The following is a 27630-nucleotide window of genomic DNA, read 5'->3' as shown; positions in this document are numbered from 1 at the left end:
AAAACAAACAATATGCTTCTCTGTTTATCTGTTAAGCTCAATGAACATTCAAGGCGTCTTTTGCGTTAATCCACAAAATACATGTATATCTTATTGGGAGTGCCGTAAGTGTAATTGCTAATTCAGCATTGTTAGTGATCGGATTAGCGCTGGCAATAATACACACCACGGAGTTGTAATTACATACAAACTGAATGTGCAACGCTGATAATGTTTTAAACAATTATCGTTAGAAACCAGTTGTGACACTTTCATAAATTATAACAATATTTTTGTTGTTGGTAATGCAACTCAGGATATACTTAATATTATTGATGTGGTTAAAAACATAAATCCCCATGTTCTTTTCGTTTGTAAATCCTAAGTTTTGATTTGAAATCTACAACGAGGCAAGTGGCCGACATGCGCAGTGAGGAAATGGTTTGACTGCTAAGCGCCAATGTTGATGTTTACAGGTGAGTGCAGGCAATGCGTTGTTAATCATATAGAACACTTATGCATTAACTGTTCCTTATCATGAAATGTGTGCAGTTAAGGATGTGATAAAGAATCATGTTACTTTGAAATACGTTTTGGTGGCTGCTCCGATTAATCACTGGCATAAAATAATCGTCTGTACGGACTGCAAACGTACAGAAACCTGTCAACGCGTGGGAACTTCAAAAGGTCCAGCGACTGCAATCGTTAGTGTTCTGCATCTGTCGTAATTTAAACTCCGATATTGAATGATGTTTGATTTAATGGTCTAAGAATTCATGTGAAATTACACCAGTTGAATGACCCTACATATGTCAAGATCAAGTAATCACATGTTAGTTGTAAAGTCATTCGCGGGACGCTGTCAAAACATGTAGGGGCGTGTTCTGTTTCCATGAGTGGTATTGGCCGGCGTGAGATTGACATCGGCATGTGAGGAACTTGATATTGTTTTATGTCTATTGTTGACATTTTTTGGTTATTCAATCACGTTTGTTTTCTTGTACAACACTCAATCAACTGACAAAATGCTCTTTGAAGTAAGTCTGAAATACTAGTATTGCGCATAATACATTTGGATATACTGAATGGCTCTGGGTGAATAGTTCATGTTCAAGTCTCATATATGTCAAAGTTGCTCATCAACAGTCATCAATGATCATGTTACACCAATTAAGTGTGTTTGGTGTGCATCATTCCACTAGGGAGGATCATGGATGCGTAATTACAAGCTAGGAGTCCATCGGTGGCTTTGGATTACATTACAAATACTATGAAAGGTAAGTTGACAAGGACTTAATATGAATCCTTACCAAGGGGCTACCGTACCAAAGGGGTTTATCGATTTGAGGAACTGAATTTAAGTATTTCTGTTATGTTCGTCAGTTCACATTATCACACTCGCTGCCTCAGACCTTCGAGTGATTTGCTTTTCCCAACACAACTGAAAGGGAATTCATATTGTCCTATATCTATTGAAGATTGTTTTACTCTTGCTAAAATGCATAAGAACATTAGATTAATTACCAAATTCAAATATATACTGTTATATTTGATGATGTTTCACAAATAAATGTTTTGAAAGACGAGGTCAGAGAACTAGGGCAAAAACTATTCCACAATTCTTCAGATATTGTATCAAGTCCAGGTAAACCAATTTGTATTAAGTTTAAAGTATGGAGGATTGGTGAAGATTGAAACACCCCAAATATTAATTGTCATTATGGACTACGATCACTGGATTTCCAATTGTCCTTGGCACAATGTAGTAGTCTTGGGCTCAGACAAGTGTGAATTTTGAAGGCTCAGCTGGCTTCACCAGTATGCAACATTTGAAGTTCAATATGAAACGTCTGTTTTTTAGTTGTTACTTGTCATCATTGATTGTAGTAGTAAATTGAATAATTATCGTCTAACCACAATGTCATTGCTGTTGTGAAATATATGGATCCTATTCCATGCCAGCCCGATACTCGTTTAAAATGGACATATGAGAATCATACTGTTGACTTTGTGGAACAGGGACAAATTCATTAATCATGTTAATAGTTTTTCAAATTAAACAATAAAAATATTACAAATGCAGATTCATTTTAACATAGGTCTTTCATCCTGTGTTATGTACAGTAAAGTCAATGATTCAACAAAAGATGTTGCAGTTCTATTTTGTAAACAATCAAAACTAGTAGAAATACACAAACCTGTAAATTAAATACTAATATAAGTATTGTTGAACTTGATGTTGACATTGAAATTGAAAACTGCACTTGTCATAAGCATGATCAGAACTACTTGTTGGAAAATGTACTAGCTTAATATATTTTTTTGTTTACTGAAGGTGGTATGTGTGTTTTCTAAAAATTGGTAAATATCACAACTAGCTTCATGGAATATCTGAACAAAATCATCTCCAAACTCAGTAGATCCCTCTGCAATTTTGACTAGCCAAAGGCTAGCATGCAAGTTTAAATTGCTAACATTTAGCAGGATATTATATCATGAAACACTTTGCACCTGCATATTACAATCCCATAAGGAAACACTTTGAAACTTGATATTAAAGATTAAATTTGCTGATCTTCCATTGATATATCTATCATGACAAATAAAAGTCTCATTACAAATAAGAAGCTGCAAAATACATCTTGCCAATCACATCTGTTCTTTATTATTGTCAAGAAAGTTATGTCACACACCACATCATGCTTGACCTATCCAGGCAATGAAAAACAAACCTTTCTATTTATCAGTATTTGTAAACATATCACAACAGTTTATGGTCTGCTTTGCTTTAAAAGCATGTATCTTCATGTATCTTGATAAAGATTGTTGACTATGCATGCTAGGTGAAAAGTAGTTATCAAAGATGTTTTCTTTATACTTGTTCTGTTAAAAGATGAGCAAGATGCACTGTAATGTACAGTCAACAGTTGAGCAAGGTCAGTATTGTCCGAAACTCAAGACAACTGTTTGATCATCAGTACTGTTGCCTTCAACATGTGATAGAATGTCCAGTGATTGAAGAAGTGTATGAAAACATTGGATTATGCAAAAGACTTTAGTTAAAAACAAAACTTGCGGGATGGAATAATTCCAAGTATTCAGTAGCATACATGTTTGACCTGTTTATGCATGGAAAGATGGGACAAAGATATACAGATATGATTATGTTCATACAGTGCTCCAGATAATGTTTCAACCATACCTACAGTACTGGTCATTATCAGAACTGAGTACCAGGCAGTTATTTTCATGCCAATAAGAACCATACTGCTCGTTTGTAGAATTGACAAATGCTGGTATGATACTGCACCATCATCATTCAAAGACTAATAGTTGTACATTCACATTCTGGTGCCAAACTAATGTAAACATAACCGAGACGAGAGAATTCTAGTGTGCGTTATTATTAGCCAATGACAATGCATGATCGGGAGGAAAAATGCATGAATGGGAGGAAAAATGCATGAATGGGAGGAAATCCTTATGCTGCCGACACAAAATGATGTATTCCTGTTTAAGTTGAAGGTAATGCCTGATAACAGTGAACATAAGATTAACAATGTTTTGAAGAACGTTTTTGAGAATAAATAGACAAGATATGGTAACACGTAATCATGAGAGCGTATCATGTTGTTTGCCCCGTATTTGATCATGTTTGATATGGTTGTAATTTGCAATCCGTCGTTATTTGACTTTTTCATCCGTATAATACACTGATATGGCATCTATCTGGAGCACTGTCATGCTTCATTTTCTATTCATCAACAATATAGTACTGGTATTTCATGTCTTTAAATTGGCATTTAGAAGACTGTTAAACAAGAAGACATGGAATGACTTTTTGATAACAATGTCTAATTTTTTTAGATGCTGTTTCAATGCTTTGTCTTTCATCATGATTAACAGTATTTCAAATTGTGATAATTTATTCCTGGTAAATTATTACAAGTTGTAATTTAAGATAACATTTTCTTATGTTTCTGCATCATGACCCTGTATGAATAGAGTAGAAATGACATTCCTGAGACATGTTTCTAATGTGCTGAACATCTAAAATCTTGTAAATAGAAATGTGAAAAGTTTATCATATGATAGGACAGGCCTTTATCATGTTATGTCATAAACAAATCTTCATGTTTGCCTATACCTTTGGTTACAATTATACAATGGCACAAAAAATATACTAAACTTTCTGGAATGCAGTTAGTCAACATGATCTAAACATGCCAAAATATGTGGGCTATCATCCTGTGCTGGAAGCTTGATGTGATTAGTTGAGAGGCCTATAGAGTAGTATACATCTAGCTAAGTTGCTAGCACCAGGCTTTATCTGCTTATGAATAGAACATTTACAATAGCAGTGGAACATAATCCTGTAATCAGATTTAGTACAATCAGAGACCTATTGAACCTACACAGATTTTCTCTGTCTTTTCAGACAAGATTAGTACTCCTACGTAAAGCCCTTGATATGTACCTTTTTCAACAAACATATTAACTAGCCTACTGTGTTTTTCATGGCCTGCTTTAATTCACTATCAAGACTTGTTGCGTGGTCTGTTAATTCTGTTCTTTCAAAGGCAATCTGATTATGATTGCACTTTTGTGCAGTCTTTTTTTCTGTGAAAACCCTTGCTAGCACTCAAGTATTTTGGGTTGAAAGGTAAATATGTGGTAAGTTTTATTTTATATAAAAAAAAAGGATAATGGTACCTCCTTTCAGACTGAAAAATATTAGGTGTTTTTAGATAGAAAAAATGATATTCTGTGAAAGCAGTTTGCATCTTTAGCCACTAGTACAATGCATAAGTCAAGAAAAATGTACCAGGTATTTGGTTTTAGTACGCTCAGGTTGTTTGGTAATTTAGAAACCTCAGAAGCAGATGTCAGTTTTAAAAGAATCCAAATTGTAATTTGGAAATTCCTCAATAATATTTTTAATTTTTTTCACTTATTTTTTCTTCTTCTGAGACCTGGAGCAAGAAAGACAATGATAAAAAGACAATATTAGTGTAAGGATAAAACAAAGGAACATTGGAGTACTTTTTCCCCAAATTTTGGAAAAAATAGCACCTTGCTCCCACCAATGGCATCAGCACGTACTTGTAAATCCTAGATATATCCATGGCTTCTGACAGTCACAGCCCATACTAAAGAAGTACATAAAATCTACTGAAAAAGATGGGGAATCTGAATGACAAAAAGGTATACTTAAAAGCAGTTGCAAATGTGAATATGTATTTTATCATGTTATTTATACTTGGTACTGCTGTTTGTCAGTTTACTTCATTGATAATTTATGATTTTACGAAGTTATGCCCAGTTTAATGGGTCCAGTCCTTAACCCCAGACAAAAATGAAAAGATCACCTGGTCATTTCTGAACCTGACCTGTCATTTCAGGGGTAATAATTCACTCGACCCATAAGAATTCAATTGTAGTTATTTAAGCTTTGTATGCTGCTTGATTGTGTTGTTAAGTAGTTCTATCATTTTAAGGCAAATTATCTTTTATGAATTTAGTATGTGCTTGTTCCAACATGCTGATTTGTATTTCATGCAGTCAAATGACTAGCATGTGGACACATTAAGTGAGCCAGCATTCATGGACATAATTGTGCAAACGTCTTTTATCCCGCTGAAAGAACTATTTGTAGTTGAATAAATGACTATTGAATCAAAGGGTGCCCAGCAGTCAGTATGGTTTGAGATATGCTGTGTTAGGCTACTGGCCACATGGGAGGTGGCAGTATGAATGTGTGGCATGGTAGCCACCTTTTGTACCCTTCGCTGTGTATAAGGCTTTGAGCTTGAGTATAAGAAATGGGAAATTATTACCTTCGCAGTCTGTGACTTTAACCAGTAGTCCAAAGCTAAAGTCATGTGAAATTCTGTTTTGTTTAGTAAGGTCTGTCAATAATAGTCCCTAAAATAACAACACTTAAATCTAATGAAAAGTTTGCTTAAGTCCATGTCTTTGCAAAATAAGTGCCAGTGAATATTTTGAGCAGAAAGTTGTGTTTCAAATAAATGTCATGTTCTGACATTAGTCCAAAGTCATAGATAAGTAAATATCTTCCTCTGATCTGTGAAGATTAGCTAATGTCTGTCAGTGTTGTTCTTGTTAAACAATTAATGATTGGTTGGTGCCTGGTTCCTTCCAAGGACCTCATCATGAAATCATAAAGATCATGATTTTCCAATTCTATGAAAGTCGATTTTCATGACAGGTAAATTTCTTGTATAATTGACTCCATTCATTCTTAGATGATATGTGTCTGTGAAGCATTTCAAAGATTTCAACATTCCACAACCAGCCCCAGTGTCATCCAATTCTCATATATGGGCAAATCTTTGCTGTTTTTCACCAGTAACTGCTAATGGTTTCACCTTTAACAGTAATCTTGTAGCATATATCTACACAATCTATATCATGTATATATGTAATAAAGATATTTTGTGATTTCTGAAGAAATCCTATTTGTGCAGGATTATATTTAAGATCTAAAACATTGATATCATTCAGGATAATTCGATCATTTGTATAACAAAATAAGCATTTTCAACTTTTCCACTGTTTTTAAGGAACCAAACATAGAAGTCTATGATTTATCAATGACTTATGAAGCAGTTCTTCAGGACCATTATGTTAATATAAACTTATACATTTATACACTTTTAACAGCGTTAGAAATTGGCACCAGTCCTATTGTCCTTGCCAAACTGCCTAATAGTTAAGGTATCTTGAGGACTAGTATAAATTATCCTTTTTAAGGGTTTTGCTATATGTTATCATTATAAGGACTAGTAGACTAAAACTGTTACTTCTAATTATGCCTTTACATGTCCTAAATAACCATGCTCACAACAGTGTTACAAATATTACATTTTCACCTGAAGTAAGTGCAATGTGTTATCTGGTCCTGGATACAAGCCTCTGTGTATCACACTTTCCCTTCCATCAGACCATTAGGGAAAGGTGTGGTGCTAACTGGCATTTAAGTGCTGACAATTGTTGTGATCTGTTTCAGCCTTTTCTGTCAATGGCTGTCCCTGTCCGCTTGAAGAACATGCCCGAACACATCCGGGCACAATATGGCTTCCCTTACCCTCAAGTGGAGCCCCGGGCTCAGAGACAGCAATGTATGGATGGTAGTCAAGAGTAAGTAGCAGTGCCCCAATTGTTGTCCCTGTCACTCTTTATTGACTTCATATCTGGTTTATGAACATCAAGCTCAAGAACACTGTTATATAGAATTATGGGGAACATTTATGTGGAAGGAGATAAGTGAAATTAGAATGGTTTAAATCAGTGCTTGAGATTAACACTGGTCCGCTTGTCCAAGTCTAGTTCATTTTTTTAAGGACCAGTAACATTAAATAAATGGTGGTTTTTGGGGATGAAGAAAGTAATTTACGTTTGTACAACTTTTGAAATCAACAATAGATCAAGTCTAAGCACCATTGTGTCCAGTACAGATCCAACAGGACAAGTTGATTTTTTTTTATGCTGGTCCTTTGGACCACGGACAAATTTTGGTCATATTTTGTTGAATACTAATTTAGGGTATGACATATTTATTGAATGCACTTTTTCATTGATGTCAAAGTATGCATAAACATGTTCAGTTAATGTGTTATCAAATTCCTGATTTGTTGTGAATTTTGAAGTATATGTTCTGATTGAACCAGTGTTATTATTGCAGATTATGTGAAGATTTACAAATGTTACAATTTCCAAAGACGAAGGTGATCCTTTGGGATCACACAGTCACTGGGCCACCGGTGTACCTTCACTTTGCCCAGTACAGGTATGTTGTGTTTTTTCACATTTGGGGAGATTCACGTACAGTGATACATATACTAGTATATGCATTTGACATATAGTCTCCCAAAAAGGTAGTAGAAAATAGTCGGAAATAACAGATGATTACAGAAATACAGAGAGGTGTCGAGTGATGGTATTGATAAGAAAAAGGAAGGTCTAGGTGTAACGTGACAATCAACAGAACATGTTGGCGGTGTATTGTAAGAGTGCAAACAACCAAGAACTGTTTATGACTTGCTGCCACGATTAGTCAAATATTTGTTTATGATAAACGGCACAACTATTGGCACCAGTATGTTTATGACTTACCACCACGATAGGTCAAATATTCGTTATGATAAACGGCACAACTATTGGCACCAGTATGTTTATGACTTGCTGCCACGATTAGTCAAATATTTGTTTATGATAAACGGCACAACTATTGGCACCAGTATGTTTATGACTTACCACCACGATAGGTCAAATATTCGTTATGATAAACGGCACAACTATTGGCACCAGTATGTTTATGACTTACTGCCACGATAGGTCAAATATTCGTTTATGATAAACGGCACAACTATTGGCACCAGTATGTTTATGACTTACTGCCACGATTGGTCAAATATTCGTTAATGATAAACGGCACAACTATTGGCACCAGTATGTTTATGACTTACTGCCACGATAGGTCAAATATTCGTTTATGATAAACGACACAACTATTGGCGCCAGTATGTTCATGACTTACTGCCACGATAGGTCAAATATTCGTTTATGATAAACGGCACAACTATTGGCACCAGTATGTTCATGACTTACTGCCACGATAGGTCAAATATTCGTTTATGATAAACGACACAACTATTGGCGCCAGTATGTTCATGACTTACTGCCACGATAGGTCAAATATTCGTTAATGATAAACGACACAACTATTGGCACCAGTATGTTGTTTCAGTAGTACTTGTCCACTGACACTTCCAAGGACAATATGCAGTGGCATTCTGGCAGTCATAGTGATCCCACACTATATCATTACAGACCCTGATCACAAATACTGCATTAAAGAATAGAGAGCTTATGTGTTACTGTGGAAAATGAAAATCAACAATGTTTATTGCTCAGAGCGATATAATGGCCTTTCACTGCAGTGCCAATATCAAGAATGTCTCCTACTCACATGCATGGAGGAATTGCAAGGTCCAGTCTCAGTGTTTTTAGGGCATTGGGTTTTGGTTCTGAAACCTTTGTGGCAGTCATTTTTCAAAGCTGATATTCCTTCTGACAGCTGATAAAGACATTTATATTTCATGATCCCCTACTGTTTTAGAGTATATGTGATGGATGAATAACTTTTAGTGTGAAAGACACCATGTGGCATGTAAAATATTCTTATGTAATAGAAGGCAACTATCACATTAATGTTGCATCTAGAGCCACCAACAGTAAAATAGGTGACACAGAATTGAATATGGAGCATGTGGTGCAGTCTTTCATTTTGAATATAAAGTCCAGTATTTGGTGTAATGCTATTGTAGTGTTTCTCTGGATAGAACTTTGATTTTGCATGCATGTACAGAGCTCCAGATAAGCTGAGTATCTGCGTAAAATACGCATCAGAAATGCAGAAATACGCAGCAAAATAAAATCCAAGTGTATCAAATACGCAACGAACATTACAGATACGCTACAAAAATAAAACTTGTGCGTATCATCAAAATATTGTGAAGTAACCCTGCATATTCGATTAGCTAATCAGCAACTTATTTTGAAATTATAAACGGGCATTCCGTCAACCTTGCCAAACTCCACGATGACAGTTACATCATGATCATTTGCCATCCCACTTTCTTGTGGAAGTATCGTGGTATTTTTGAGTCCTATAAAGCTCTCGAACCCACACGACATCAGTTTGCAGGGACTAGATGAATAGTGTTTTTAAATATTCAACTTAAATACCCCCATGTGTAAAAACTAGTGGGTAACAGAAATTTGAATACCCAAATAGAATTACTGATACCCAATGATTTTAAAATGCATGGGTAAAATACCCACAACACCAAAAGCTTATCTGGAGCTCTTTTGTACTTTAGTTAACATAGCAACCTTTTCATTAAATAGTAAGTTTGAGAGACTAAGTTGAAGCAAGGAGACACATCCTGCTTCAGAATGAGGAAATTGAAGTTTAATAGTTTGTTTCTTACATGTACTGTGGAAATGTATATATAACATACATTCTGTATTTGTAGGAAACCCCGGATATGTCTATCAGAAAAAGTGTTGCGAATTGCTCACCGCCAGTGTATCAGCTGTGGTCAGTCTCGGGACTGTGTCCTGATTGGAAGCCTCAATGTAGATGATGGTAGGTCTAACTCTAAGCATTGAAAGAGGGCTGACTATTGGTCTGGAAATCACTATTGCGATAACTATTGATATTGCAAGAAACTATTGCAAGAAACTATTGATATTGCAAGCAACTATTGCAATAAATATCGATAGTTTTCAGTGTATCATCTTAGATGGATTTTAGACTTGGAATAAACCTTGGAACTTAAGTTTCCTTAGAATGTGATAACCATAACAACAAATAAAAAGTAAAGTTTGAGATAATTCTGATTTGTTTTTTCTTTACCCTAATTATTTAAGAAAAAGAAACTTCCACATTACCATGTGTAAATTACTACTACATGTACTCATGATCAAAAGAAGGACAAATTTGAACAGCATTGCATGTATTTTATTGAAACTGTAAAACTATGGTAAATACAATCGAAACTATTGATATTCCTAAATGAAATCGAACCTATTGATCGGAAACTGATTTAACAATTGATTTATTGACTTTAAGTGCTTACCAATAGCAGTATATCAATATTTCGATTTATCGTGACACCCCTACATTGTAGCATTGTATAGAAAGCCAGTCCAAGTTTATAGAACAGCTACAATTAATTTTACTTTGAGTGTTTTGATATTTTAAAAAGGATATACATGTATCCTGAAAATTGAATATGTTTTTATTGTCTTGGATTTCCATAAAGAATTTTTTAATGTTACATATTTTCTTTGCATTTTGAAAGTGTTCTACTCTTTGAGAGTCTCCAATAATGAATTGTACCAATAGGTTAAATCTGTAAAAAAAAATTTGTAGATGGAGATGGTATGATGTTCAGTATCGACCGATTAGACAATCGACCTAGTAGTGCTTCCACCCTGAAGAACCTGGCACCTGGTGATGTGATGATCCCCATACTGGTAAGCTATGGAATATGGCGACATCTTTTTAATCCATACAGTGCTGTTTAGTGATATCATCCGGATTAACACATTGCAGGATTAATGAATCATTGTTACAGAGTAATGTCCTTTATATGTAGATGTTACTACAATAACCGACCAGGAATATGATTTACTGTGCCCAAGTCACACCTGTTCAGTACATGCAAATATTTACAGCTAATTCCGTTCAGTATATTCTTGATCTGCCAATTATATTTTTAAAAATGTGTAGGTTAGTTCTATGTCAGCTTCAGCAGTAGATTTAACAACAAAATTGTATGTAGCCAGCAGGGCTTGCTCCTATTAAAAGTTACTGGCCCTTCTCCAAACTAACTGGCCTAAAACTAAATGGTGGGGGCCGTGAAGTGGCCCAACCTGTGGTCAAGTTGCCACCTAGTGGGGCTCTGAAAATTTTAGAACTCTGCACCACTGATACGCCTTTTCCTGCACTACATTAAATCATGGCTTCCGGTTGCCTCATTTCATGGGGATTTATGATCAAATAAAGATGTTGTATGCAACGTTACAAAATGGTGGCCGGTTGTCATTTCACCGAGATGATCGACATATATCTTTCTTTGAGTTAACAAGAACTCATCGCCCCTAAATATTTTCTCATCAAAATTGCATGATTCACGACACAACATGGAGAAGCGGTGAAATTTTGACTAGCCAGACGGGCCATGTACTTTACATTTCAGCAAGCCCTTTGTAATATTACCTGGACATGGGCCAATGGGCCAGCAGTTAAATCGACTCCTGCACTTGTATTGTCATATTTCATATCTTATATGTTCTTATTTTTGTGTGTGTAAAATTGTCTTATTGTGGATTTCATTAATGCTAATTCTCCCCTTTGTTGTGGCAGATGAGTGTTAATGGCGGTTCTAGAGGTGGCAGCTCAGTGGAAGACTATACTAATGCACTCAAGGTAGGTACATGGAGACAGCATTTCCAATCTGGACAACTTATTTCCTTTGAAGAGAGTCTCATTTATGTTCTCATGTTATTGCAGTGAAAGAATGCAAGTCCTATAAAACCTCATCTCATACAAAATCACATCTTCATATTGTTTATTTGGAAAGACTCAGTATTTAATCTATCATTCTTGTTTGTTTCAGTTACTAAAACAACGCTGTGAGAGCAAGGAGACTGTGGATGTGTGTAACTTCCTACTCACCAAGGGCTGGTGTAACTTCTACAGTCGAGGGGACCAGTCCATCGCTCACCTTGACTTTGATGTTGTCACATTAAACACAGTCATCAAGGCATCTCCCATAGCACCAGTGCCCATTGTACCTACAGCCCTGTCTAAGAACCTTTCAGGTCCAAGGAGTATCAGCCATGTGCAGGGAACTCCCAAGAGTGGGTAAGTTGGATGTACTTTTCCTTCATCAACTTGATCTTTCTTGTTCTAATGTACTTTTGACAAGGTACATATTGTGAGATGTCGGTGTAAGAATTGTATGGCAATAATCTAGATTTATGTTCAACAAAAACCTTTCTAGAAGAGATATGAGATTTGTTTGGTTTGTTGTTAAATGCTGTACTCAGCAATATTCCAGCTGTATGTTGGCAACTTGCATCAAGCAGGTGATGGCAGGCAGTCGACCAAGCCTGACAACCTGATCCATTTAGTCTCTTAGTACAACTAGCATAGATTGACAGTACAACATAGATGACCAGATACAAATTGTATTAATGTCTTACTGATGAGGGTAATATCTTGTGCTGGAAACAATATCTAGTTCATGATATTGGTAAACCTCTATGTATTTGTGGCTGTACAATCAGTGACTGTTGTTGGCCTGCTATTGATGCTTTATGTTTGATTGTGCCAGCTACCTTACAATGGACCACACTCGGAAACTGTTACTGGTCCTCGAATCGGATCCCAAAGTGCTTAATCTTCCAGTTGTTGGCATGTAAGTCAAATTCTTAGTTTGTTTTCATCTACTGTGCTCTTCACAGCAAAGACTGGCATCCATTGAACTGTCCTACTCTCTCATCTTCGAAAATCTGAAATGGATAACTCCAAACACTAACACTAAAAGAATGTGTGTTCTTGCATACATTGTAAAAAATTAAAAGGGCCTGATAATTACTGACCAATACTATTTCAATTGTGTGGACTAATAATTCATTATGGTAATTGGTTTAGGTTTGTAAGGAAAATTCCTACTGATCTGTAAAGTATGTTCTGTTGTTAAATTTTCAGCTGGGTGTCCGGTGTTGCGATGATTCACCACCCATTTGTGTGGGCTAGCTGTGTTCGCTACCTCCATAACAAGGTCCTGCAAGACAGGTAGGTCACATTGCTTATTAATGTCTGACTGGAGATAAAACACCCAACAATGTGTTGTCATTATCAGATAAATGTGGATTACAAATACAATATGAAGAAGGTAGTTGCTGTTCCTTCATTTTTGAGGGGGGGGGGGACATTTTCATGCATCTGATTCTGCAAATGGTTATTTACTCGTATGAATTTTGAATTTTATAAGTGTTAACAGCATTTATGGCTACATGTTCTGGAATATAACCTGGCAATTCTACTAGCTAATATAAATGAGAACATTTTCATATTTTTAAGTTATATTTATGGTGTAGGCAAAGCATTTAATGCCTACCTGTGTAGTTTTGGGCTGATATTGATTTTATCTGCCTTGTAGGGTGTGTAGTCCGCCGGAAGGGTTCTTAGTGGTGCTTTACAGCCCACTCCATTCTCGGCCCGAGTTCTATGAGTGCAACACTACCACTGGAAACAACAAGATCAGCTTTGACCTGTATGGTGGATATGAAGCAACAAACCTCAACACAGTAAGACATTTCTTTCGAGAATTATATACCCTGTGGCAACCCCAGGTTAGACTAGGTACCTAACAACCTATGCTGGTGACTAAGTGGATTGGGTTGTCAGACTCGGTGACTTGGTTGATTGCCTGTCATCGTACCCTGATAGTCGACCGTTTATCACAACATAGATCACTGGAATGTCCACACTGTGGCATTAAACAACAACAAACAATCATGAATCATAGCTGTATTGATAACAGTGATTTGCAGTTTATCTTCTTTCATGATCAGGGGCGGTCGGGTAGCCTAGTGGTAAGAGTGGTTCGCTCGTCACGCCGAAGACCCAGGGTTCGATTCCCGACATGGGTAGAATGTGTGAAGCCCATTTCTGGTGTCCCCTGCCGTGATATTGCTGGAATATTGCTAAAAGCGGCGTAAAACCATACTCACTCACTCTTTCATGATCACTTTCTGATAGAGAACATCAAACCAGTAAGGGACCTACCTCATCCCATTGGTCAGACTGTTAGTCCAGCTGAACATGCACAAGATTGGGTTTGATTCCTCACATTGGTAAATTTTGTCCCTGCGAAGAATAAAAAATTGAGCTGACTTTAGCCTGCAAATTGATTCAAGTAATCATGGTATGATAGAGATTAGACTGGATACACTGGGGACAAGAGACTGATGGTCAGTGTGTTGCCTTGTAGAGTTCCGTGAGTCTACAGAATGGCCTTCTGGAGTGTGAGCTGACCAGTGTCCAGCAGGGGAAGAAGCGGGAATTGTTCGATGCCGCCCTCACCCACTGTAAACAGCCAATGTGAGTCGGAGTTGCTCTTATACATAATACCTAGATCCCTGTGTTGAAAATATGGAACAATCCTTGGTTATTGGTTTGTGTTCATATCAGTCAAGTCAGAGTGAGAAAACTAAGAAAACAATCATGACTAGGTATCTACTAATGTTTTTACAAAAATAAAGGGTTTGACTGTGTCACTGTTTCCAAGTTTTGTTTAAAGATGAAACGTTTTATGTTTTCAGCCTTGATCATGTTGATGTAGTTCTTAATAGTCCTAAGCTTGTCCACCTTGATGTTAAGATTTACATTCTTATCATTATATTTGTCATGTTGTGAAAACTAGTATAGATGAGTGTTTATGTTGAAGCAGGAGTGAAGTGTGTCCCCAGACCCAGAAAGAAGAGCGTGGTACAGGTTCAGAAGATATTGTGCCCAGATCAATGCCAGCTCCACATCAGGCCAGGGTAAGCCTAGACAGTGTTAGAAACTAAGCGATGTTCTAGGGTCTTCGAGTTTGGTTTGGTTGTAGGTGGTCAGTCCAAAGACCCCATGAATGAAGTTGTGTGAGGTCCAGCTGAAGAAATAGTTGTTCGAACCAGTTGCAATGCAGACCCGTTCGCACGACATGACCACGGAAGTGATGACATCACTATCTTCATATTACTGGTTGTCACCAGACTGACTGTTCAATAAATTTGTCCAGCAAATTTGTGTTACCTGTTTTTTACATTATTTATGAAATACTGTAAATCTTGAAATTAACGCGACCGTGAATTAAATGTGAAAAATGCGAGTGGTCTTTGCTCACATTTTTAAACATCGCATTTATATCAACAATAACATATTGGATAGCAAAAATACCAAATTAGACATACGCTGATGTATTCCACACCACTGTTTATTGAGCAGCACAAGTATATAAACAATGTCATTCAAACACTAATTACGTCCTGTGAATTGTCACTGCTGGGGTCAAGACAAGAGTTCTACTCACTTATGTCATCACTGATCACACCTGCAAGTCCAGGCAGACGCCACCCTTTGTTCTTTGCGACTACGTCAAAGGCCGACATGAGCCAGCGCGCATGTATTGTTTTTGCGGAAGTACTTTACATAGCACTAATAAGTGTGTTATTTGGTGTGTGATTGGATTAAGGTGAGGATTCTAAACCTGACTGAGGACATCTTAAGATAGAAATCCACTGATGCTTGAGAGGAGGGGGTGTCGCATTCATATTGAGTCACATTTTTGGCTAGGGTCCAGTGGTCGCATTCTTTTGGGGACGCATTAATTTCACGATTTACAGTATATGTGAATATCTCCGATCATCCAGTTGGTGTTTTCATGTTCTGCCATGTATTTTTGCCAGAGCATTAATATTTTCAATGTGAGGGTGACTTGTCATCGTAATTCTTATGTGGTTTGTTGTTCCAGTCCGCCATTTTGTGTGGTATCGTACATGGAGGCACGCGTTTTCTGTTCTTATTTATGGCTTGGTATTGCTTACCTAAAGCCTCTCCTTTGCTTCTAACTTGTGTTTACATGTTAAACAGCATCACTGTAATCCTTTAACCCCAGAAATTGGGTTCAAACATTGGATTATTATCCCTTATATTTGAGTTCATTTGGTCGTTGCAACTTCTGCTTTGATTGCAGATTTATGTTTGCCTTGTTGCGTCCATTGTCGTGGAAAAAAGTCACTTGAGGACCATCATCCACGGTGTCTTGATTGTACTAGTATCTGTTTGATGGGACAGAAGTGTCACTTTTGATCTCCTGCTTTACCTGCTTTACCTGCTTTACCTGCTTTACCAAGTATATCCAGGCATCCAGAAAGAGCCTTACACAGCAGCCCCAATGGCACAAAAGGATGATGTTGGACTCACATGAATCTGTTGTAGAGGAGACTCCAGAGACCCCTTTTGTTATGTCCCAGCCGTCGATCTTTGTTTTTACTCTTTAGAAGGACTCGCTCGGACAAGATGTGAATGATACACAATCTAGCCATATTCAACAAGCTATACCTAGAACGTCCTCCATACTTCCAAATGACAACTCTAAGACTGCTCAGGACTAGAATCAAGGCCAACGATTACCTGATCACTCTTGATTTGCAGGATGTGTACCTGCATGTATCTATCCATCCCAACGAGTGCTGATTCCTCAGGTTCCAATTCAAAGGTGTCCACTACCAATACGCAGTTGTCACAATTGGCATTTCAGCGGCCCTGTGGCTATTTACTTGCATCACCAAGCCAGTGGCCTCCTACCTCCACCTGAGGAACATTCGATTCCAATTCTTTATAGACGATTGTCTACTGAGCCATCCTGATCGGTGACCCTGCTCCTTCACCAGGATTTTACCAGGTGCCTGCTCCATCAGCTGGGATGGATGGTCAACGAGATGAAGTTGAAACTCACCTGATCATAGAAATTTATAGGAGGCCAGTTTCAGACAGACTTGGACCTCCTAATGGTTCCACAAGACAGATGCTTCAAGGTACTGTGCCATCTGATACCTGGCCTTCAGCAATCCCTCACACTTCGTCAGTGGCAGGTGCTTTTGGGGCTGCTTACATCAGCCCAGGACCTGATGATCAGAGGACACAGTTCCTAGCACTGTACATAAGACGCATGCCACATCTCAGGTGGTGGATGGTTGAATGTTTCCTTAACAGAACTGTTACTAACGTCACGCCTGTTCGTAGATGCCTCACTACAGGGTTGAGGTGTGCCCTAGAGGACCAGACAATAACCTGGAGCCTTTATGATGAGGCGCTATTTTGAAACCTTCTGCAAGGAAAAGACCCCATCAGAAGGCCAAGTTTCATCCACCCGCATGGGATCTGAACATGGTACTTTGGTTTCTGCGTTTCAAGCCTCTCCATGCAACTTCCTTCTTTAACCTCACCAAGAAAAGGATCTTCCTCTTAGTGTTGGCTACAGTTGGAAGGGTCAGCGAGCTACACGCGCTTGACATTACCCGTGTCCGCTTTTAGGACAGCGCAGGGAGCAGTTCACCTCGGACTGTGCCTGGACTTCGTTGCCAAAAATTAACTCCCAGGACAACCTGACAGGTCCTTCACCATACGACCACTCTCCTCAATTGTGGGCTTTGAAGATGAAGAACTATGTGTTTTTATCCATTGCTCCAAGACTCTACGTGGTGCCCGGAAACGGCTGTTCATTCAGGTCTTCTTGACATCAATGACTGAAGTTAGCCACAATATCGTATCCCTGTGGTTACGTGCCATCATCCTTCAGCCGTATGAGGCCGCTGGCCTTTATCCTCCTAGAGTCAACAATCCTCATGAGATCGGCCAGTCGCCTCTATGGTGGCTCTCCACTGTAATTGATACATCAGAGCCATCATGGAAGGATGCTTTTGGAGATCTGAACTGAGGGACATGGCCTTGGAAGACGTCAAAAGTGTACACAGTTTTGGTCCTTGGGTCCTCGGGCAGGTCACCAATCCTATATGCCAATAACACCTCCATCTGTCCAGAGCCAGCACTGGCCCGGTAAGTCAGTTTTCAGACTCTAGGGCAAGCTGTTTTCTATTGCTGCATTTTACCTGGACCTCCTTAAACTATTGTTCTTTCCACGGACAGGATTGGACAAGTGGCTGCCGATCTTCACAAGTGATGTGCTGGACAGCTGCCTAGACGTTCTCAGGACCACATCTGAAAGTATGCCCACCACCGTACAGAGTAATGCAGGATAAGTTAGAAAAAAATTAGTATAATCTAAATATATTTTTCACATTTGTATATTTATCCTGCATTACTACGTCTAAGGGCCCACCCTTAGCAGATCTGCCTCCCCAGGATGTCTTCAGATGTTATGATTCAAGCAGCAATGTGAAGATACGTGACGTCCTCACTTCCGTGGGCGCTGTACGATGAGGCCTGGGCTCTTTCTTCAGCTGGACCTTAATATAAACATGATAAAGTAATAGATGTTATATAAAAGAGATGATTTTCAAAATTAATGGTAACAATATTTACATTTTCAGATGTTTTCAGCACAGCCAATGGTACCCGAGGTTTCTTTGTATTTTCCTGATTCTCCATCACAAAATATGCCATCCACTGTTCGATCAGAGGCTGGTAAATCTCATGGTCAGGGGCCTAACAAGCACTCACAAGTGCCACAAGATTTGGTCAGGCATATGACGTTCAGTCCTCCTGTGACACCAAGAAATGGTGTTGATGCTGATCCCTCCACTCCCAGGAGCCTTCCAGAGATGTCACACAGTGGGATACCCCGACCACACAAACATGTTGCATTTACCAGGGTGGATGAAGAGTCTCAGCCAAACTCTATTCCACCTTCTCAGGGTCACAGAATGATGAATGGAGGTCACAGTGTTAATATGGGTGGTGTAATGCATGGACAATACTATCAGGGTCCCTACATGCAAAATGGACACCAGCAGAATTCTGTGCCAAGTGGATGTGAAAATAACGTTCAGGGTTACAATCAAGCTGAGCAGTATAGGCAATGTACCAAACAGGGTTTTGTTGATCCTAGAATGACTCAACATGTTCAGAATGCATATGTTAACCAAAGTGTCCAGGATTTAAACATTAACCAGAACTGTTATCCACACAATCAAACAAGACATTTGAATGGAAATGCTCCACAGCATTCTGTTATACCTCCTCATCAGTTAAATAGTGCTCTTCCCCTCCCACATGTACAGCAGCCCTCTCACAAGCCCCACCCTACAGCCCAGCAAACCAGCATTCCACCTTCAGGGCCTCACCTACCCCACCAGAGCGTGCCTGTACCCCAGGGGTATCACCCCCAGCCAACACAGCCTCCATCTGCTCCACTCTCAGCACCTACCTCGGCTTCCAGTGTACCCACTCAATACACACAACTCAATAGTGCTTTTACTCCTAACCCTCACCAAGGAGGGCTTATACCTCACCACCCCCAGCAAGCGACAGGGTATCCTCCCCAGCAGAATCTGCTTGGTTTTGTACCTCAGCTCCACACTTCCTATTCATCTAGTCGAGTTCACACAGAAAGCACTTGTAGTGGTAAATCTAGTGATGACAGTGGTCTTAGTGTCACACCAGACAGGTCCAACCCATCTCCTAAAACAGGCAGCCCCAACACACCAGACAAGACCAACTCTAATCTCCCTTCTGGGATAGACACTATAAACTGGGAACAGGTGCCCCCTGAGATCTATCAGTTGATCCTGGCCCAGAATGCTCAACTTCAGCAACTACAAACTCAGATGCAGCAGCTCTTGAAACAACAGTCGCCTGTTGAGACTACGCCAACACCACACACAGTTCAAACGGAATCTGGGATTGGGGTGTCACCGAGTACAAGAGAGACATGTGAAACAGCTGTCAACACAACACTGTTCTTCCCCAGCCCTGGAGAAACCACACTTCGCCATGGTGTCCAATCAGTGTCTCTGCAGACCAGTCCAGTAAAGACCAAATCACCACAGTCTTCAACAATGGTCCACCATCAACAAGGACCAGAATCCCAGCCCAGCAGCTCCACACAAACCCCCGTGGAGATCCGGCACAAGGGAGCCCTACCCCTCAACAGCACACAGCGAGATGACAATGACCAGCATGACATCACACAGGGCGACCTGACAGCTGTGGTGGACAACATCGGTCTACACAATCAGACAGTCGATAGTGTCCAGTCCGAGCTCATCCTGGACATGCCTAGCTACCAGTCTTCACCTACCAGGTGGGTAACACTAACAACACAATCATGCAAAAAACAGTGCAGGCAGACCTAAGCAGCAGGGCTATGTAACAGTATGCTACTCAAATTAGCTCTTTCTAATCTGAGGTTGGGAACAGGTGGCTACTTTGTCCAGTAGGCATGTCTGGATCCTGTTATTGTGGGTTCCAATTTAGATTTGTCGGGATTATGACCCTTGGTTTGTCAGCACCTTTCCCCAGGATTCAGGAAGGTACTAAATATTCAAGACCTGCATCACTTTGGGCTTACCTCCCATTTTAGCTGACATGTCTTGTTACAACAGAATACTGCTACTTACTCACCTGTGGTTCATGCTGGTGTTATAATAGTGTCTGCTGCAGTAAGTGTTTTATGTATTCTTGTATGTGTGTAGGTGTTGGTCAGTTTCATGTTTGGCAGATGTGAATGTTTGTTTGCCTTGTGCTTTAATATTTGTTGACATTTCCAGTCGTTCGCCAAAAGACTCTGGGTCTCTTGACGGCAGCTATCAGACAAGCCCCATCAGTGCCAGCATGTGTGGCCACAGCAAGGTAAGCCTTCAAACAGTCTTATTTAACTATGATGACAGAAAGTATTCTTAGGCTAAAAAATGTCTTGGTCTCAGGCACTGCCGCATCATCATAAAGTCTGCTGTATGTATCATTTTAGTTCCATTTTCACCTGGGCAGTGAAATGCTGCATTAGTAAAAACAACATGATCCAATATAGCATGCAGTTACTTCCTTTTATATGCGCACTGTGTGTGATGGTCATGGCGACCGTAGAAGCTTGTGTGCTTGTTTTGGCGTTTACAAATTTTGTACTTTTAAACATGAAATTTACGATAAAATATCACATGGCATGATGATTTACAAATTCAATGGTGTTTGTGTACAGTATGCCAGACAATGTTTCATATGCAGAGATTAAGATTATGTGTGTATTTGTCTTGTAAAATAAGCTTGAAAGGCAATCAGCTGTCCACGCATTTTCTCATTGATCTATGGGTGATTTAGTTTAGGAATACTTAATATCATGGCAAATATCATGAAAAGAAATTTCAACACAGTGATAGGAAGACCGAAGACTTTGTATCTCTAATGACAAATGTATATTTCAAGGTGAGTTCGTGGTGAGTTGAAGTGATTTGCCGATCAGTTCATACATGATTTCACCAAAATTAATGTAAGCAAAATTGAATGAAATCTTGGATAAACATAATATATTGGATTACAAACAATAAACAATGAACATGTTTATAGACAGGTAGTAACAGGAGTAACTTGTGTATTTCAGTACAGATTTATTGACATGCTACTTCTGGTGTTATGTGCTCATGGAGACGTTTTGAAATAAAATTGCAGCTCATTGTATGCGTGTATTATGCACACATTGGTAGTCGAACGGTAGTCGAACGGTAGTCGAATACTGTATTCTAGTGTACCCTATTATTTTTGTTATTTTAAATCTGTTTGATATTAAGAGCAATGTATGTATATTGTGGTATTGTAAGACTTTTCCATGATCACAAGTTTTCTAATAATTGTTTTATAGTGAGATAGTAAAATTGTGTCAAGAAAATTAATACTAATTCACTGGATTTTGTTTTGAAAATTAGGCACAGGTGACCATGAAAACATATATGCATCAGCTATTAAGCACACAAAGCTGGTAAACAGGGCAGATTTTTTGTGTTCTCTTGATATCATACATTCGATAACTTGAAGATTCAATGAAGTTGAGTTCTGTGCTTTGCAATACATGTAGCAACAAAGCTTGGTCTTCCTGACCACCACTAGATGCTTCAGATTGGAATAAGAGACAAATCTATTAGTATTTTACTCATCAACAGATCACAATCTCATTAAAATCAGATCTTAGTTTTCGCTACCACTAAACAAAGATCTGAGGACATCCCATTACGGGTCACGTCAGAACGACCTTTCGCAAACTTTGACCGATCAATGAGATGAATGACAAGAAATCGACATTAGCCAATCAGAAGGCAGCTTTCTCGAGCTTTACGGTCGTTCGGATTACCCTCTGTTAAATATTTCAAGGTTGCATGATTAGAAAACACATTCCGTCTGTCACTTTCATGATCTGGTAAGCGACGCTCTGATTGGTTGGATGAAAGATCGTTCTGACGTGACCCGTAATGGGATGTCCTCAGATCTTTGTTCAGCGATAACGAGAACTAAGATCTGATTTTAATGAGATTGCAACAGATCAAGGAATATATTTATGTAGGGAGGCCATTTCCCAGGTTGATTGTACACAACTGTTTATTTGGTTACATACTAGGTTGAACCACAAAAAAAAGGGGGCCACCTGCCCCCACTATATTTTCAAAAGTCATTGCCTGACAACCAAGTCTTTTAGTTTTTGGAGCCTTAAGGTTGTGGGAAAGAGTACCCCCAAGAAGTCAGTTTGGGTCTTAAAGCAGAAATAGAATTGTTGCAGAGTGTTTTACTAGAGGCGGAAGACGAGGACTCCAAATAGTAAAGAAGACGAACAATTGCGGACATTAAACTTGTTGTCCTAGATATCATAAAGTTGTACATATGCACTTTAATTCTACAGGAATCGTCTTCGCAGGGGGAGGAAGGAGAGAGTGAGGTTCTGGATGAAGCTTACTATGAACACTTGCTGGTAAGATCATTGAGATGTGAAGATGAATTGAAGCAACACCAACTATTTACCACTTTGTACTTTATAAAACAGGTTCAGATGTGCTCACTTGTGTTTCTAAAATTGGTTGACAAACAAATAGTTTATTATACAAAATCTGTTTATAGTGATGGGAGCAGAAACACATTTGTGATCAATAAACATTTTGCAAATGAGATCCTCCTGCATATAGATGCATACAAAGTGTATATTAAATAGTGCGTTAAGTTAAATCTGGATATTATTAAGTGAAATACCACAAGTGAATGAAATCCCTAAGCAATGGTAATAAACATTATTATTCCTAAAATTAATGATATGATCAGATGATTTCCGTGTTCCCTTTCAGCTCATTATGTCTATATCTATATTAGATCCTTTGTAGAAAATCCGATGACTTAGTTGGAGAAGTTATTGTTGCTTCATATCATGTGAATTTCTTACTCCTGTCTGCTGATACTGATGATCATCGTATTTTGCATTATTGTGCTTGGATTTATTAATATAACAGTGTTTAGCATGATGCATATGTCTTTATCTTTTTGTACCTGTTAGGATTAATGAAGAGATTTCTAAGGCACTGACTAACTATTCCTCCCTCCCTCTTTCCTCCAGGGCAATATCCGACAGTTGTTGGGTAAGCACAGTGATATGACAGGGGACACCAGTGAGACAACTGATCTGCAGATGAAGCTGCCTGACTCCACTCAAGGGGACACAATCCTGCCCAGTCTCCCTGCCACACCCAGCAGCAAGGCCTCAGGGTCTGGCGGACCTGCACACGCACTTCTGTCTCACTTACAGTAAGTGAATATCAGATACAACTACAGAGCTTGGTTGTTGTTTTAGTATGATATGAGTCATGGTGTACTGGTACTTGTCAACTCTTTGCTCCAAGAATCTGCTGGTCATGGCATTACGTTCAGGTAGACCTGATTATGATTCTTGGTCTGCCTGCACCATGTACATCTTGTTGGCATGTCTCCTAAAGTCATGTTTATTGTGACGAGTGGTTGTATCATTCAGTGCCAGTTACTGTTGCATCTTTACTTGTACAACCCTGAGACTGGTCGTTGCTGCATCTGAAAACATTGTCCTGATAAATTTCCACTCATGGAAGTACCGTATTTTCTTGAGTATAGTGCACACTTTTCCCCAAAAAACACAGCTGTGTAGAAGGCGGTGCACATTATACACGCAATAATGAGTTTTGATGTTTTTTCTCCCCAACGCAAAGACATTACCATGATCACGTAACATCGGAAATACGATATTTAATTAAAGCTGCAACTAAAATAACATAATATAAGAATATATTATTCCTGATAAAAAAATAGTTTCAGGTACAATTTTCCCGATCCTTGCATTACAAGCCTTTAAAGTTATATCATTGGGTACGTTTTAACCGAATCACCAGTAGAATCCAAGAAAACATGTGTACATATGATTGATGTTTCCGGCTTAGTTTACGAGAATATTCGATAATCTTAAGCCCTGGATGTGAAACAATGCCTAGCAGAACAAAAGTACAATTTAAACAGTAGATCAACATGTCTGGTGATTTTGTATGTCAAATTTCAAATTTGTTCTGACCAAGTTTCTTATCACCCGTTCGTTTACCGTAATTCGCTGAAGGGGTCTGGTGTAATTTTTTTATGCGCATAATATAGGAATATTTATTTTCATAAATACTGAATCTGCTAGAGGGGCGTGCGCATTATACTTGGGTGCGCACTGTAATCAAGAATATACAGTAATGTTTTTTATGCTGGAAGCATTTCATCTGACTTTAGAAACTCTGAGCAAATGGCGGTGATGGGGCCGCTTCTGTTTTTGGAAGAACTTGAAAATATCTAGAGTAAAACTGATGAGTCACAAATCTGACCAATCACTTATTTGTTTCCAGGTTGAGAAATGGAGCCGACACAACCTTCATCCCCCGCATCAACTATCTGTCCATGATGCTGGACTCTGACTCCGACACATCCATGGAGATCAACGCCATGGCTCTCAAGTACCTGAATGATGAACAACTCACACAGCTGGGCAAACTGAGAAAGAACTCCCTCAACCTTCCCAAACAGGTATCCCAGAATGCACTGCTGCGAAGAGTCCTCATGTCAGACACCACCATGTCCCCAGATGTGTCACAATATGGTATGTCCTCCAACAACGTTACCATGGGAACACGGAAGTATTTAGAGAAATATGGCTTGTTGAACTCCACTAATGGTACGGCTTTAACAGATGAAACTGTAACTTATGAAACACTTCAGTTAAAGGTAGACTACAGTATAGCAGCTTCCCCAGATCGATTAAGAGGGGACAGTCAACTCAATGTAGCTTCCCTAGCAGGCCGCTCAAGGGACCACAGCACAGATGTACGAAGTCCATTATGTGAAAGGACGAACAGAGTTGACAACTACTCTGGGTATTCCAGTAGCAGTAATGGGTCAAAGAGTCCTATCAAGAAAGACTTTGTGGCATACTCGCCGTCACCTCAAGACCCAAGAAGGCATTATCCAACATCTCCAATAAAGCGCCATGTATCGCCTCAACATATAGTCCACAGAGAAGAGGATTCCTCACCAGGGTTACCCAATCATTGCAGGCGGTATGAGGAGCCCCTGAACCAGCATAGATACCCTAGCACGAACACTAGTGAATTTCAAGTGTTTAATACAACAGAGTCAACAGACAATATTCTAGACATAGATAAACTTAGGCAAATGCCAAAGCTGTTATAGTAATGGCTTATTTTAGGTTCAATAAATAAATTATTTAGATTAGAAATAATAGAAAATATATTTCTCATACTCAAATATAATTGTGATATCTATTATAGTTAATGTTTTTATTGGCACAATATTATGATTACATAGATATTTTGTCTTAGGATATTATCTAAATGAATAGAATCACTTCAATACTAGGTAGACTGTACGAAGAACATTCCTTTCAGCATATGGTTAGAAGTCTTTGTCAAAGTAACGAATGATAAATGTATTTGTAAGCATTTTCTGACAAGGCCATTGTCCAAAGATAAAATATGGGCTTCCAAAACTGCTTGTAGACTAAATGCAAACACAGTTGAAAATCACGTTTAGGAGTTTGTGTGCTTGTTGGATGCAAGTGTTCCTCAGACTTTTGACATAAATTGATATTCTCTCTTGTCGGAGGTGTGTGTGCATGTGATCAATATGGAAGATGTGTGACAGAAAGGATGTTTTAATTGTATATTTTCCTTGACTGTGATATTTTTCTATTCAGATATTATGTGCATTGGTACTTTGAGTGTCTTTGTGTGTTCAGTAGTTAAGGCAGTTGAAGTCCCTTCTTTCATGAAATTATACAAATGGAACAAGGATTACTCATGATACACTACATCTGATATCTGAAATGATATTAACAAGCAGGCCTTTAGTACTTCAGTCCTAGCTCTGCCTGCTGCCACTCTATGGAAGGCCCTGAGTTTGTCATTTAACGTAAGTAATACTCTTAAATAAGGGAAAGGTGTTTTGAAAGGCTTCATTATTGTTGTGTTGAGATAAGTATTACAATAAGTATTACATCGCGTCAGATATCAAGTATCAGGACTTTCTGTATCGTTGCACGTCCAGAAAATATGAATGTTTAAGTCACAATTCACTGAAGAATGTTTGTTTTTGAACTGCCACATTGACAATTTTGATAAAGTATGTTCATAGTTTTGAGATGGTTCTCACATGTTCAACGAATGTCAGCGATTTCCTCCATGACTCACAGGCCAGATATATGTAGATTTGTTTTTAAATGTTTTATAGTTTTGTTATGTACATAACATCCTAATTTAATAAATTATTTTAATATTACCTCGCCTTTTATTTCTCTTTTCCTGAGATATTATTTTTAGTGGAAATTCTGTGGGTGAAGATTTTGTGTGCTGGAGTATTCCTAACCTGCGTTCTACACCACCAAAGCTTTAATTTCATAGGTCAGAATTTTAACTGTTTATCAAGTCAGGCCTGCTCAATGAATTACTGAACTTGAATGGTGCCAGGAAGTTCACATTGTGGGAAGGTGAATGTATTCTTACATAAGAGTTACTACTGCTATATGTCACTAACATCCCCCAAATAGTAACCACTATTTTAGCATACAATTCATTGTTATCCACAATACACCTTAGCACTCTTGGGGTGGAGAGAGTGGTCAGTGAGGAGGTAACTGGCTGGTCAACCCATCCTTGCAGCAAAAATCAACCTGGGGGAGGAGGTAACTGGATTTTGAAATGTGCCATAATTTGTTAAAAATGTATTTACTCAGTTGTAGCCTGTGCAAAGGATAATGATCAATCAGGACACACGTGATTGGTCCAGACACATGATCAGTCAGGACACACGTGATCGGTCCAGACACATGATCAGTCAGGACACATGTGATCAGTCCAGACATGATCATTCATGGGATAAGTTTTTTTGTTTTTTTTATTTGACGCAACTCAGCAGTATTCAATCTATATATGATGGTGGTTGGTAAATAATTGAATCTGGTCCAGACAATCCAGTGACTGACATCATGAGCATTGATC

General features: G+C 38.7%; 1 protein-coding gene across 2 annotated transcripts; it reads left to right on the top strand.

The window, feature by feature from the left end:
- Positions 1-391: 391 nt before the first annotated feature.
- On the top strand, positions 392-26911 carry LOC124146254 (SCL-interrupting locus protein homolog). Of its 2 annotated transcripts, none has more exons than XM_046516454.2 (17): positions 392-455; positions 7010-7140; positions 7685-7789; positions 10041-10153; positions 10943-11046; positions 11939-12001; positions 12192-12439; positions 12912-12995; positions 13289-13375; positions 13743-13890; positions 14577-14686; positions 15036-15129; positions 18682-20393; positions 20860-20941; positions 22974-23042; positions 23676-23863; positions 24967-26911. In XM_046516454.2, exons 2-17 carry the CDS (start codon positions 7022-7024, stop codon positions 25805-25807), a joined length of 4167 nt encoding a protein of 1388 aa, XP_046372410.2. In that variant the 5' UTR covers positions 392-455; positions 7010-7021; the 3' UTR covers positions 25808-26911. The 2 variants fall into 2 exon arrangements, with proteins under 2 accessions (XP_046372410.2, XP_046372409.2); XM_046516453.2 differs by lacking the exon at positions 392-455 and adding an exon at positions 495-1256.
- Positions 26912-27630: the final 719 nt, after the last annotated feature.

This window comes from Haliotis rufescens, unplaced genomic scaffold, assembly GCF_023055435.1.
Source record: "Haliotis rufescens isolate VD_foot unplaced genomic scaffold, xgHalRufe1.0.p SCAF_2, whole genome shotgun sequence".
Classification (NCBI taxonomy): domain Eukaryota; kingdom Metazoa; phylum Mollusca; class Gastropoda; order Lepetellida; family Haliotidae; genus Haliotis; species Haliotis rufescens.
This window is presented reverse-complemented; position numbering and strand designations above follow the sequence as displayed.

Bases quoted from the DNA above. Each gene is read 5' to 3' on its own strand.
- LOC124146254 (XM_046516454.2), top strand. From the start codon at position 7,022: ATGGCTGTCCCTGTCCGCTTGAAGAACATGCCCGAACACATCCGGGCA. The intron at 12,002-12,191 runs GTAGGTACATGG...TGTTTGTTTCAG, and splicing joins ACTATACTAATGCACTCAAG to TTACTAAAACAACGCTGTGA. The intron at 13,376-13,742 runs GTAGGTCACATT...TCTGCCTTGTAG, and splicing joins AACAAGGTCCTGCAAGACAG to GGTGTGTAGTCCGCCGGAAG.